The following is a 15,102-nucleotide window of genomic DNA, read 5'->3' on the forward strand; positions in this document are numbered from 1 at the left end:
TGAAGATATGTCACTTGTTAGGAAATACACATCTTGTGTGTGACACACAAAACAAAAACAAGAACAAAACAATGCCTTCATACAGACATTGGTTGCTTTATTGCACAAGGTCGACAGTTATGAGAATGAACAAAACATTATGCAGCCTTCAATATCTCTAGTTCCTTTGCTGCCATTTGGGGTTTTGTGCTTTCACTAATAAATTATGTAACAAGTTGAGTCTAATTTTTTACTAACTTATGGTGGCATCAGATAATCAAATAAAGTATTTCTGCACTTAAAGTAATTAAAGATTTATTTAAAGGGATAGTTCACCCAAATAAAATGGCACATCTGTATGATCACCTTACATATATATCACCTCGACAGGCTTTTGTTGGGTTTTACAATACATTTAAAACACTTTTTGAAATGTATTGTAAAGCTCATTTGGATATGTTGCCCAAAATATGCTAATACAGGTCTCTAGACTTGGATCAGATTTGTGCCAGAAATAGGAATTGGAAGCATTTAGAACAGATGTCAAACCGGTTCCACGAAGGGCCGAGTGTATGCCGGTTGTAGTTTTTTTTTGTTCAGTTGGTGCCCAACAGAGACCAAATAGAACCAGTGAAAGAAGATCTTAATTAATTGGTGACCAAATTAACTAAACAAGCATAAGGTGAGAGCGAAAACCTGCAGACACTCGACCCTCCATGGAACCGGTTAGACATCTCTAATTTAGAAATAGTGCCAGGGAAACTACACCAAGGCATGGATTCCTTGTATACTTTGTCCATTGACTCCTTACAAGGTAAGGACATCAATAAATATTTTTAATATGGGTGAACTATCCTTTTAATGGGTTATTTCTCAGGCAAAATATCTGAGCACATAAGATAATGGATCACACCGGCAAGATAAAGAGCAGACAGGTGTATGGGTTTCCACATTATTATTTACCAGTTTAACTTACATCTGTGAAAGCCCTAAGAAATAAATTCACCCCAGTTTGGAGAATGTCAACTTGGTGGGCGTAAATTGTTAAGAGCAGCCTCCCTCTCTCTCAGTTTGGCCCGGATGCGGTTGATTCTCTCCTTGCGTGCAGACTGCTCAAAGTCAAAGCCGTGGAACTGTATTTGGGTGGAGGAGAGAGACTGTATGACTGGGCACTCAGCCACCTTGTCAGTGGCACAAACCTGAATGTCCATGCTTTCCTCTGCATTGCCGGCCTCTGGTGGAACCGATGTATCAATCAAAGCATCAGTCATATCCGAGGAAAGGCCTCCCACATCTGGCTCTTCCCCATGGGTGGCTTGGCCCTTTTCCCCAACCTCTTTTTCATTCTTACTTTGGTCTTCTGCCTTAACTTGTTGTCGTTTGACACTTTTGAAATTGTGACCACTCTCTTCATCACGATTCTCCTCCTGATCATCATCATCATCATCTACCTCACTGGTAATCCCATCTCCGGACAATAACTCTACACTTGAGCAAGGTTGCTGATCGCTTGTATTTGAATCAATCAGAGACTTGTGTTCCTGGGTCATGAACTCCTCCTGTTCAAGACATCTGCCCGGTATCGCCATTGATAACTTGTTGGCATTCAATAACTTTCGTACCACTTGATTCTGTGGTGGAGGAAGAAAAAAAAAGGTCAGGGTTTTATCAGCCATAAAAACTCCTAAAGTATTTTCGGCCTGCCTAATAATAAAGGGCACAAATTGCATTAAACACTGATTTTTTTTTATAAAAACAAGAATCCATTGATTCATGACATGATTTTGTACTTGATCTGTAACACTGACAAACCACATTAGAAAATAAATCACTAAAGTGCATTATAATTACCATACATATATTCAAACAATGTAGGCTACTGCCAGTACACAATCAAACCTGCCTTTAAAATCTATCACAGCCTTGAAATAGGAACAGCAATTTAAGTACTTCACAGATATGTGGTGTAAAGAACATTTTCTTGGCAGACTCGTTTGAAGCTGTGCAAGAAATTATTAATAGTTTTTTCAGGTCAAATTTGCAGGTATCAGACCAAATTAAATCCTTGTTCGCGGTCTCCTGCTATCAGGGATTGGCAACTACATGGCCATAGCTCGACCACCCAGTGTAGTTGGTGGTGGGACACATAATTGCACAAATTATTGCATCATCAAATGATTAACGCGCATTCTTTACGAGCTGCCAGACATGCAAGAAGCTGACATTAGGTGAACGTATCACGACTAGTTACTATACCATTCTTGATTTCATGTTTAATCAGTGACACTTCGCATTCAATTTAATGTCCTTATCTTAATATGGCAACATGACACATTCTTCTACCGTACTGCTATGATGAATTCACTGACAGAGGCTCCTCCCTTAGCAGCCAATCACTGTGGGCATAGTAAGTAAGCTTGTTCGTGGAACACATCATCATCCGTAGCAACGGGGTCAACGACGCCGATTCTGTTAGCTTAAGACTTCTCCCCGTTCCTTAGTAAAAGCCGGTCTTAGCAGGATTGTGAATAGGTTTTAAGAGGAAACTCTTAGCTAGGAACTTTTAGTGCCTTTTAGTAGGGTTGAGAACAAATAGTCGAATTGTCAACATTTCGGCAAGGATGGCATTTATTGACAAGTTTATCACATTTTCAAATGTTACAAAAAAATATTCTGTACTACCAACTGACTCACTTGGCAGCAGTAATGACTGGTTATTTCTTACAGACTAAACAAATCTGGCTAGCGCCCAAGTACAGGAAATGATCACGGCTAGTGAAAGCATACCTGTGCATCCTGGCAACATCTGTATTGGCTGAAAGGGTTTTCCCGGCTGCGGGCCTGATCTATTAAGCCAAATCGTCTACTCCCGGAGCACGTGGACATGCAAATTTTTCTGAACAAAAATAAATTATCATAATAATATTGCCTAATGATTTTTAACATTTCTGTTAAGATCCTGCATCTTGCGATTCATTACATTTATATAATTTATTCCTATTACGCTTCCTTCCAAGGATATTGTTGTATACACTGGATTTTATCAGTAGGTTTGTTTGATTTAATGCAGACTGTAACGTAACTCTGTTAGGCTATATATAAAGTATAATTTTGTTTGGAAATTAAATTGCTGGCTAGATGGTCTAATACATTTTGTATTTTGCTGTTTCGGCCAGAAAACACTGACACAAAGACGTTAGCTAATGTAAGCCAATTCATACACATCTCTTCGCCAATTAATTTGTTTGATTTAATGCTGACTGTAAAGTAACTCTATTAGTCTATATATTAAGTATAGTCTAATTTGGAAAGTATAGTTTTAAGGGACTGTATATAAAAAAAATAGCTGGCTAGATGGTCTAATATATTTTGTTGTTATGGCCAGAAAACATTGACAAAAAGACATTAGCTAATGTAAGGCAATTCATACGTATCTGCGCAAATGTATGACAATGTGCATCTTTTGACAATGTTTAATGTTCATTTGTAACAATAATTTGAAAAAAATCACTTGTTATAAAATACTAATGAATTGAAAGGCCTATGCACTAGGTTATTTGCTGCTGTTATAGCATTTCTGAATCTCTCCTGAGAAAAAGTATATCTAGCCTAATTGTTTATACAAAAACGTTAATGAAGTTGTTAACTACGTTTTTAAACAAAACGTTGAATTTATTGCATTAAATATTACAATTTACATTCTTTTTCTTTCATTTAGTACCTCTCTTTTTGGCACGAGTGGGTGGGGTCAACTATTCGATGACAAAAGCTGAGGAATTATCAATAGTGAAAATATTAGTCATGCACATCCCTACTGTTTAGGAATCCTCCAAGTGGTAAGATAAAATGTTTTGTGAACACGGCCCCAGTTCAAGTCACGTTTTTCCCCAGTTTTCATTTAAATGTAAGCAGTTCAAGTCAGGTAAATAACCTGAAATTATACAACGATATGCAGTAAACAGACAGAGTTTCAAAAAAGGTTTAGGTCACCAAAAAACAAACCAGTAAAGGAACCAGGCAAGTCTAGTTCAGCTGGCACAGAATTAAAAGTGATAAATGTTGTGCCCTCACTGGATTCAAATCCGGGTCTCCCACATGAGAGGCTGTGTCTTCAACCACTACGCCAGTGATATACATTCACCCAGTCACTAGACACCATTAAGCCCTCACGGGCCAGTGATTGTCTTTGTCTACTGGCCCGACGTTAGGGTTTACCGGCACTGGGCCAGCGGGCCATTGTTAATGTTGAACCTTGCTGTGGGCATGCGTCGGACGGCATTTGTTCTGCGCAACAGACCCGGAGGAGCTTCACAGCTGTGAATTTTGCTCTTTACCATCTCAAATTGCTGTAGATGATCTTATGGGCAATCAGGTCTATGTACATAAATAACATCAAATTTGTGATCAGACTGAGAATATCAAGAGTCAAAGAAAGCTCAAGGAAATCCATCATTAAAAATGTGTTTTGGTGTTAAAAATTAATAATACATTAAGCAATAATCAGCCCGCCCCCCCACACACACACACTTTGTCAATGTCATTTTGTGATTGTGTGATATGTTCTGAAATAAGCACAAGAATGTGCATTGTGAAACAGAGTGATGTGGTCTGATAAATCTCATGTTTAGGGAACAGGAGCTCCAAGTCCAGGAGCTCAAGGTCTACTTACAACCATGTTCTCGGTTGGCCGATACTTAGTAATAAAATGTTTGCAGTTAACATACATTTGTCTTTACACTATTGCTTGTCTATTATTTTTCTGTAATATAAAATGTTTTGTGTAGACTCCAGAAAGACAAGCTGCAGCTTTAATCAGTAACAACTGGGCATTGCAATAATATACATAGACAGTTGCTGCAAAAAAATTCTATAATATATTATGATACTGCTGCTAAAAAATGCAATACCATAGAGATTTATAGCATACTTAAATATGGCATTAGCCTATAATAGTATGGCATAGCTGATAGGATACCCACTTGCTTTGTGATTACAGCTTCTTCTGCAGAGAGACACTGTTCAACTGCCTGCTGTCGCTCAAGGTCCCCCGGAGAGATTCTGGACAACTCCACCTGGACTTGGTGGGTCAGACCAAAGCTCTGCAGCAATTCTTTTTCACCTTGATGCTTTTTAGGAAAATGTGTGAGAGATGCAGAGTGGGATGGAGCAGGTGAGGACAAAAGAATGGGAAAGTTTACCTCACAGAGAGATCTTTAAACAATGCATTTTCAGTTTCACAATTCTCACATAAGAATGCACTTCAAGAGTAATGAATACAGGATTGGGGCAGTATCAAGAGATGGTAGAACCTTACTTTCATTGGTCTCTTTCTGGCAGGAGAAAGGTAAATCATTTCTGCCTGTGTGGTCTGTGGAGGCTCCTCAAAGGGCAATGATTTTTTCAGGTCAGGGCCATGCTGCCTCTTTCCTCTGACAGTTTTTGCCTTTGTGAATGACAGGAAGATCCTCCCATGGTGGATAATGATGGTGTCCTGGGGGGGGGATGGGGGATGGCCTTGAGGAAGGGGGGCGTCCTGAGTGCGAGTACCCTGCCGCAGGTTCTGTCTGGAGGGCAGGAACTCTGTAAGGACCTTGAAGGCAGTGTAGCTGGAGGAGACGAACGGCATCAAGAAGGGACCCTGGGCTTCCTTGGACACCAGAGATGCCAGGTTCTGCTTGACTGTGTTTTCTGTGGGGCTGACGGGTGAAGATCTCTCTCTGAGGACCACTGGAGAGATCCATGTGGCCAAAAGCGAGGACCCTCTTGTTGCTCTGTTACCTTGAGAGCAGGGCACCCCCATCCTTCTCAATACGCTGTTTGGCAGGGTGTGAATGAGGGTGGTTTTCACCTCTGCTTCTTTAGGGATGTAGATCTCAAAGTTCTGCAGAATGACTATATCGTGCATCTTTCCACATTTACTTCCACAGCTAGCTGAAAACTATTGCAAAGACAATTTACACATATGTTGCATATAACGTTGCATTCTCAATGTGTGAGTTCACAATTCAAAAGTAGCAGTTACAGACTGAGTGTCATCTGTGTTCGGATTTAGGTGCAGGAAGTCCACAATACTGTCAGGCTACTATTTTTCTAAAAGGTGCAGAAACTGTAGCAGCGAATATATATAGACAGGTGACAATTTAAAGGAAAAACCAGAATAACTTAGTGGAGAAAAATAACAAATGCAGATGCTTCCTTTCAGGCGTACTACATCATGCTCTGTGACAAGTCAAAATGAAAATGCTTAGCAGGCCCAGTTGACCTTGATTGTGGATCAAGATGGCAAGAGGGAAGGATCTTTGGGAAAAAAATGACTTTGAAAAAGGGTTCATTATTGGGCCTCTTCCAGGACGAAAATGCCCCCATTCGCAGGTCACGAAGGGTCACTAAATGGTTTGATGAGTATGAAAGTGATGTGAATCACATGCTTCAGACTTTGCAGTCACCAAATCTCAACCCAATTGAAACCTACGGTGGATTGTTTTGGACAGCGTCCACCACCACATCGTCAAAACACCAAATGAGGGAATCTTTTGGAAGAATTGTGCTCCATCACTCCAGTAGAGTTTCAGAGACTCAAAGAACTTCAGACTTGTTTAATCTATGCCAAGGTGCATTGAAGCTGTTCTGGCAGCTGGTGGGGGACCAAATCTTTACAGAGACACTACAGCTCCGGAACAAATTGAGACCACTGCACCTTTTCCTTTCCTTTCCAAAAAAGTTGAAAAGGAAAGTTTTGAGCGAGGAACTGAAGAGTTCAATTTTGCAGGAGATGTATGTTGGTTTTTCCTTGAATTTGTCCCCTTGTGTAAGAACTTTTATAAGGTAAACAATATATATCCAAGTTATTGCACTTCACTGCAGACCAACACAGACACTTGCAGCAAAAAGCTACACACATATCAAAGCTTGTGAAGGAGCAGATAATTTGTAAGAAAAGTAAATGTGTATTGTTACGTCTAGAATTGTTAAATACTAAATGTAATATCATATTTTGTGTTGACACGTTTAAGTCACAATGAGTATATTAAAAAGCGCATGGTAAGTGAGGGAATTGGTTAAATCAATAACATATGATATTGTACATTTGAGTGGAGCATTATATTTAAATCTAACTGATCTATTGAAGCAGACAGAATAGGTTAATTTTGAAAACGATTGATGCTTACCTGTGTTGATTTTTACCATCACATACGTCCTATAGGATAGGGACGCTGGCAATCATAAGAAATAACGAAACGTCGTTCTTCGTAAACCGCTCGGGTTTCCTAGAGTGTATATGTAAATAACAAAACAATGAAGTAGATTACAACGTTGATTAAACTGGTTAAGGATTGGATACCAAAATAATATTTAGCGAGCATTTGGGAAATCTTGTCTCACTCATGTATTTAAAGTAATGTATAGAATTATATTGCGATCGACACAAACGTTTAAAAACGTTTCGTATCATGATCTGATCATTTGGCCCTCCTTACTAATCACAATGAAAGTGAAAGGATTATAATATTTGTCATGAGTAGGTAACAAAAAAAAATTAAGCGACGCACAAGCTACACGAGTACAGTACTTGGTTAACGTTAGCTAGCTAGGACTAGGTTGACGTAGCTAGCTAACAATAACATACTAACATTGCCAGGAGGTTATAGCGCTTGCCACTTGTTTTGTAAACTACATTTACTTGAAAGTGAGTTTACCTTGAAATTAGAATATAATGGTTAAGAAAGCATGAAGCCCACTCGAACCCAGATTTAAACACCATTGCCTATTTCTTACAACCAGAATACAAGCATTCCGTGCATTGTGCCAGCAACACTTACGATGGCGTCACAATCATATGGTAATGAGGAAACCTTAAAAATAAATGCGGCCATGTCAATTGCAGAGGAACGTGTATAATTCATTCTTGAGATTGTAAATTGTTTTCTAGCGAATGTAAAGACTCATTAATTTTATAAATAGTTATTTTAAAACGTCTTTTAAGAACAATATTAAAACATACAGACCGGTACAGACAGATTTGTTCACCGTTTTCTCTATAACAAAAAACGACACTATGGTGAAATGGAACATGGCATTCTAGAAAGACTCAATAGTGTAGAATCCATATAAAGCCCAAGCTTAGTCATGAATGTATGTGTGGTAAACACTTTATTACAAATAAGAAATGTAAATAATGTATACACTGCCATCAAAACAGCACCGACCTGCTGAGGTATGGACTCTATATGACTCCTGAAGGTGTCCGGTGGTATCTGGCACCAAGACATTAGCAGCAGATCCTTCAAATCCTGTAAGTTGTGAAGTTGAGCCACAGTGGATCAGACTTGTAGATCCAACACATCCCACAGATGCTCAATCGGATTGACATCTGGGGAATTTGGAGGCCAGAGCAACACCTTGAACATATCATCATGTTCTTCAAACCATTCCCGAACAATGTATGCAGTGTGTGCTGAAAGAGGCCACTGCCATCAGGGAATACCATTGCCAAGAAGGGGTGTACCTGGTCTGAAACAACATTTATGTAGGTCAGGTGGCCCATTGACATCCACATGAATGCCTGGACCCAGGGTTTCCCAGCAGAACATTGCCCAGTGCATCACACTCCCTCCACTTGCTCGTGGTCTTCCCACACTGCATCCTGGTCAATCTGCATCCTGGTCAATCCCCCAGGTAAATGACGCACACATACATGGCTGTGTGGTGTAAAAGAAAACAAGACTCATTGGACCAGGCTATTCTCTTCCTCTGCTCACCAACACTGGTGACTGGGAGCACCCCAGCAGCCTTGACGTTTCAGAGATGCTCTGACCCAGTTGTTGAGCCATAACAATTTGGCTCTTGTCAAAGTTGCACAAGTCTTTACTCCCGCCCATTTCTCCTGCATCCAACACATTAACTACGATAACTAATTGTTAGCTTACCATTTCATCTATCCAGATCTTGACATGGGAGCAGTGGCGGTCGCTACCATTGGGCAAGGTAAGCAGCCACCTATGGCCCCAGAAGGCCTAGGGCCCCGTCAAAATTACAACTGAAATCCTTTTTTTTCCTTTCTTATATTTGTCTTATTGGTATGTAGGATTGTGGCCAAAACTGGTACTGCAATCACTTTAAAAATACTGTAGAACGGTGTATCCCCCCCCCCCCCCCCCCTTAGGCTTCTGTCTCAATTACGTTTCAAATTGCCATAATGGGCGTGCTAATGTTGTTTTCCTCAGCATCTCAGCATAAGGACAGAGAAACGGGCTCTGATAATGCATTGCTAATGTTAGCATACGTCCATATGAGCTAACGTAACGTTACTTTGCACGAACATGCATAACTTTGTTCAACTGTCATGAATATATGAAATGTCCATTGACATCAAGTACAAGTTAGTCAAACATAGATTAATCTTACCGGTCCAGGAGAAAATTAGCAACGTTAGCGTCTGTCTTCAAATTCTTCTCTGTTTTCAGCCGTCTCCATCTTTCAAAGGCATCTCCTATACAAATTCTTGTTTTATTTCAGACGTATTTCGGAATTAAAACAAGGTCTTTTAGATTTCGTAACGTTAGACATTATTTATCCGACTAGAGTTAGAGCAGAGCTGGCAACCCGGATCCTGAAACACTACTGACTTCGTGATTGGTAGATAGGTGGAGGGTGGCGCATCAGGCCAAAACACAACATGACAACGTCAACATCAGTGGAGGGCTGCAACTCTCACTTTTAAATGACAATATCCTGGCCAGACTACTGTTGTCAGTGATATAAGTATTTGAAATGAACATGATTTCTTAATGTCTAGTGACACATCAGGGCCATTTTATGATTAATTGAAATAGATTTCTTACATGCGGTTCCTTTAACATCTGATCATGTTACAAAAATTATACTCAAATTAAATCATGCCTTGTAATACATTATTTGAGACCGAATGCCCTCTCTTACCCAAATTATCTGTCCCATATTGTTTTTCACAGCAGCAGCCCAAAAGACGTCAGGTAGCTCATGCTGCATGTCCACAATATATACAGTGGATAGAACAAGTATTTGATACACTGCCGATTCTGCAGGTTTTCCTACTTACAAAGCATGTAGAAGTCTGTAATTTTTATCATATTTAGTCTTCAACTGTGAGTGACGGAATAAAAAAAATCATGATTTTTAAGTAATTAATTTGCATTTTATTGCATGACATAAGTATTTGATACATCAGAAAAGCAGAACTTAATTTGGTACAGAAACCTTTGTTTGCAATTACAGAGATAATACGTTTCCTGTAGTTCATGGCCAGGTTTGCACACACTGCAGCAGGGATTTTGGCCCACTCCTCCATACAGAAACCCTCCAGATCCTTTAGGTTTCGGGGCTGTCGCTGGGCAATACGGACTATCAGCTCCCTCCAAAGATTTTCTATTGGGTTAAAAAATCCAGAAAATCACATTGGATGATTTTTAAATAATTAATTTGCATTTTATTGCATGACTTAAGTATTTCATCACCTACCAACCAGGAATAAGTTCTGCTTTTCTGATGTATCAAATACTTATGTCATGTAATAAAATGCAAATTAATTTTTCTTTTAGATTCCGTCTCTCACAGTTGAAGTGTACCTATGATAAAAATTACAGACCTCTACATGCTTTGTAAGTAGGAAAACCTGCAAAATCGGCAGTGTATCAAATACTTGTTCTCCCCACTGTGGCGGCTGCAAAACAAAGACCATTTAATGGATTTCATTGCCTGTTTGAAAAAATAAAGCTGTGCAGATGTAAATGAACAAGACTAGGCTTGCCTAGTTCAGCCGAACAACCAATTACAAGGGGACTCAGCGATTTGTAAGGGAACGTTTTGAATGATCTTTTTCAAGGAATGAAAGTGGAGCATTCAAAGGAGTTTGAAGAGGAAACTGAAAAAATTGATTGAAAAATTGGAGGCTCAGGTGGCAAAAGAGAAAACTGAAACCGAGCAATAAGAGGTTCCATGGTGCCAAGAAAGAAAGTTCATCCAAATCACCCCAAGACAGTCAATTCTTTGTTGGGCCATCAAAAAGTGAACTCATCCCTGATTGAAGATATTCAAAGATAAAATGCAGAGAAAGTGGTCATTGGAAATAGTTAGGAAGTACAAGGTCCAAAAGTATGCCCTGACTGTTATTGGCTACTCTAAAAAGAGAAATTGCTTACCAATACAATGAAGAACTTGCATAGGTTTCTCTATAACCATCTTGGCTGCATGTGATATACCTCCTTCTGCCGTCTCAAACCCGTTTGGGTGGTAGTTTCCTCTTCCGCTGACTGTGACACGTCTATGCAAAAAACATGACAACTGGCAATTTATGGCAAATGCCTTGCAGAACCACGGGTTGCTGTCTTAAAGACATTTTGAGGAAATGTCTGAAGCAACCATGTGTGAACCCAAAGCCAAGGTCTATGCTTATGGTGACTGCAGGAATTATAACAAGGTCTTTTAGATTTCGTAACGTTAGACATTATTTATCCGACTAGAGTTAGGGTAGGTTAGAGCAGAGTTGGCAACTCGGATCCTGAAACACTACTGACTTTGTGATAGGTAGATAGGTGGAGGGTGGCGCATCAGGCCAAAACACAACATGACAACATCAACATCAGTGGAGGGCTGCAACTCTCACTTTTAAATGACAATATCCTGGCCAGACTACTGTTGTCAGTGATATAAGTATTTGAAATTAACATGATTTCTTAATGTCTAGTGACACATCAGGGCCATTTTATGATTATTTGAAATAGATTTCTTACATACGGTTGCTTTAACATCTGATCATGTTCCAAAAATTATACTCAAATTAAATCATGCCTTGTAATACATTATTTGAGACCGAATGCCCTCTCTTACCCAAATTATCTGTCCCATATTGTTTTTCACAGCAGCAGCCCAAAAGATGTCAGGTAGCTTATGCTGCATGTCCACAATATATACAGTGGGGAGAACAAGTATTTGATACACTGCTGATTTTGCAGGTTTTCCTACTTACAAAGCATGTAGAAGTCTGTAATTTTTTATCATATTTAGTCTTCAAGTGTGAGTGACGGAATAAAAAAAATCATGATTTTTAAGTAATTAATTTGGATTTTATTGCATGACATAAGTATTTGATACATCAGAAAAGCAGTACTGACAAAAGGGACATTTATTCTACCTCTCAATGGATCTCTACAAGTATGGCTTCAAAGAAATAACGTGGAATTCCTTTGAGGCTAGCCATGGGAAGGGGGCGCCAGACAGCGTGGGTGGAGCCCTCAAGAGGTCAGCAGACTGGATTGTGGCCCATAGAGGGGACGTCCCTGATGTCCAGAGCTTAATGACAAATTGAAAAGCCTCTGTTGAGCTGTTCTTCGTCCCAGAAAACAATATTGAATTAAAGCTTGAGGTAATAGTTAAAGCTACAGACCGTAGGCGCCCCCTAGTTCATCTGCCCCGGTATGTTTTGATTATTGTTTTAGTCAGGAGGGGGGACAGGGACTTGAATTTGATTGGAATTTTATACTCTGCGACAGCCAATCAGATTCATTTGTAAAAAAATGAGGGCCAAATAGTATTGTTTGAAAGTTTGACCACATATCTTCATTTTTAGACTTTATTTAGAAAAGAAAGCGGAACAATAGTATATTTTATATGGACAAATATTTTTCATTATTAGCAAAAGACTTACCAATTAACCTAAATATATTGTTGACAAATGGACTAAATATTTTTCTTTCAGAAAATCTACATTTTATAATCATTATTTAATGAAAATGTATTTACTCTACTTTGAATTTGTCCATGACAGGGTGGACATATTTTGCGGTTTGCTTGTACAATGTCTGCTTGCAGGTAGATTATTAAATGCTGGAGCTTGACCAACACGCATTTCTAAAAGCATAAGGTCTACTTAATTTTTTTTATGATGGTGACAGAGCTACTGATCACAAAATAGAGATGTTTACCCTCCCCTGGCTCCCCAACAAAGCTCTGGCAGTGTAGTGACACAGAATATGATGTCTGTTCTAGGTCTATGTGGCCTTCCCAGCTCACAGATAAGTGAAGGATGTAGCATAGTGAGAAAAGGAAGGTATATGAATGCACTAGATTGATCATGATTAAGAAACTGTACATAAAGTGACTAAGTGCTAACTTATAAGGCAGTGTGTACCATACACATTATTTTTTAACTAATTGATTTACTCTACGGATAGGGGCAGCAATGACATGTCTTTGGAAGTGGCAGTTCCATTGAACAATAAAGAAAAAAGGCAGGCTATGGGGGCCAAGGGTTATTGATGCATGTGGGGAGCGAAGGCTGGCCCGTGTGGTCCGATCCAACAGACAAGCTACTGTAGCTCAAATGCTGAAAAAGTGAATGCTGGTACTGATAGAAAAGTGTCAGAACACACAGTGCATTGCAGTTTGTTACGTATGGGGCTGCGTAGCCACAGACCAGTCAGGGTGCCCATGCTGACCCCTGTCCACTGCCGAAAGCACTTACAATGGGCACTTGAGCAAGTGAGTCAGACCTGGACCATGGAGTCAGAAGAAGGTGCCCTGGTCTGATGAATCACGTTTCCTTTTACATCATGTGGATGGCTGGGTGCATGTGCGTTGCTTACCTGGACACCGGGCACCAGGATGCACTATGGGAAGGAGGCAAGCCGGCGGAGGCAGTGTGATGCTTTCGATAATGTTCTGCTGGAAAACCTTGGGTCCTGCCGTTCATGGGGATGTTAATTTGACACGCACCACATACCTGAGCATTGTTGAAGACCATATGCACCCTCTCACGGCAATGGTACTCCCTGATGGCATTGGCCCTGCCACAAAGTAAAAACGGTTCAGGAATTGTTTGAGGAACGCAAGAGTTCAAGGTGTTGACTTGGCCTCCAAATCCCCCAGATCTGACTCCAATCGAGCATCTGTGGGATGTGCTGGAAAAACAGCTCCGATCCATAGAGGCCCCACCTCAACACTTACAGGACTTAAAGGATCTTGGTGCCAGATACAACAGCACACCTTCAGAGGTTTAGTGGGGTCCATGCCTCGAGGGGCAGGGCTGTTTTGGCGGCAAGAGGGGGACCTACATAATATCAGGCATGTGGCATAATGTTATAGTTGATCAGTGTATATTACACAGGTTAGAGATGTGTTGAACTATTTGTATTTTTTGTTTAACAAAACTTTCCCGTAGTATTACAGTCAACATTTACCTGCATTATTGTAGCCTCTTCAATCGCTATTACCCGTACTAGCACTAGTAAATTAACTAAACGCTACTGTTAACTCAAGTCCGAAATTGTAATCTGTTATAAACGAAAGGTTAGAGTGAAAACAACCATGAATGTACATTAGTTATCTGTCTTAACTAAGACTAGACGTACTGTCATGTTATCACCGTTGATTGGCTAATGTGTTACTGCTTGGTAGTACTGTACATCCATACTAGATCGCCGATTAGAAGCTGCCAATTGCAAATAGTCGATTTTTTTTTGTTTGAGTGAAGATATTGAGTGAAGCTTATTCACTCAATTACCTGAAGATTCAATAAGATACGATAGATGTTTGGATATGAAACCACTGGGTTCTACACTCGGTGGGGTCGTTTATCCAGGAAATCTCCGGCAGGGGGCAGCAGGGAAGCTCCTCAGTATCCAAAATATTTAAATATCTACCTCTGTAGCAGGAAAACTAAGCAGTTCATGGACATATTTTGTTTAATATAAGGCACAATTAAAATAAATAGTTCCGGGTGTTCAATAATTTGGATCCTTTTTTGTTATTTCTTGAATGCGCGCAAATTACTTACCATGGGTTACGAAATAAGCGTGTCCTCCAGTTTGTAAACAGCTGGTGAACACATCGATAATGAATAGGTGTAGCTCCACCTTTTTGGCCATTACTGTTAATTTACACGTGGGATAAAGATGCGCTGTAGCCATTTACGTTTACCATGGAGCATGAAAAGGTAAGACTACAAATTATATGCTATAAGAGGTAGAATAAGCCCAATGCAGCAGTGGTTCTGCTAATGACACAGGTCAATGCACAGCGTCAAAATAAGTCTTTCTAAAAAAAAATTGCTTGAGAAATCCAGAGGTACCTGCCCTCTAACTCTGTCCT

The 15,102-nt window shown here is 39.9% G+C and overlaps 1 protein-coding gene across 3 annotated transcripts; it reads right to left on the reverse strand.

Moving 5' to 3' along the window:
- Positions 1–80: 80 nt before the first annotated feature.
- On the reverse strand, positions 81–14,871 carry si:dkeyp-110g5.4 (uncharacterized protein LOC561637 homolog). 3 transcript variants are annotated; one of them, XM_020051931.2, is made up of 5 exons: positions 14,789–14,871; positions 7,149–7,247; positions 5,294–5,917; positions 4,959–5,105; positions 81–1,610 (listed from the first exon to the last, which is right to left on the reverse strand). In XM_020051931.2, exons 3-5 carry the CDS (start codon positions 5,882–5,884, stop codon positions 1,002–1,004), a joined length of 1,347 nt encoding a protein of 448 aa, XP_019907490.2. In that variant the 5' UTR covers positions 5,885–5,917; positions 7,149–7,247; positions 14,789–14,871; the 3' UTR covers positions 81–1,001. The 3 variants fall into 3 exon arrangements, with proteins under 3 accessions (XP_019907490.2, XP_034151811.1, XP_010873910.2); XM_034295920.1 differs by lacking the exon at positions 14,789–14,871 and adding an exon at positions 8,187–8,325; XM_010875608.3 differs by lacking the exon at positions 14,789–14,871 and adding an exon at positions 7,677–7,791.
- Between the last annotated feature and the right edge of the window lie 231 nt (positions 14,872–15,102).

Source organism: Esox lucius, chromosome 12 (assembly GCF_011004845.1).
Source record: "Esox lucius isolate fEsoLuc1 chromosome 12, fEsoLuc1.pri, whole genome shotgun sequence".
Classification (NCBI taxonomy): Eukaryota; Metazoa; Chordata; class Actinopteri; order Esociformes; family Esocidae; genus Esox; species Esox lucius.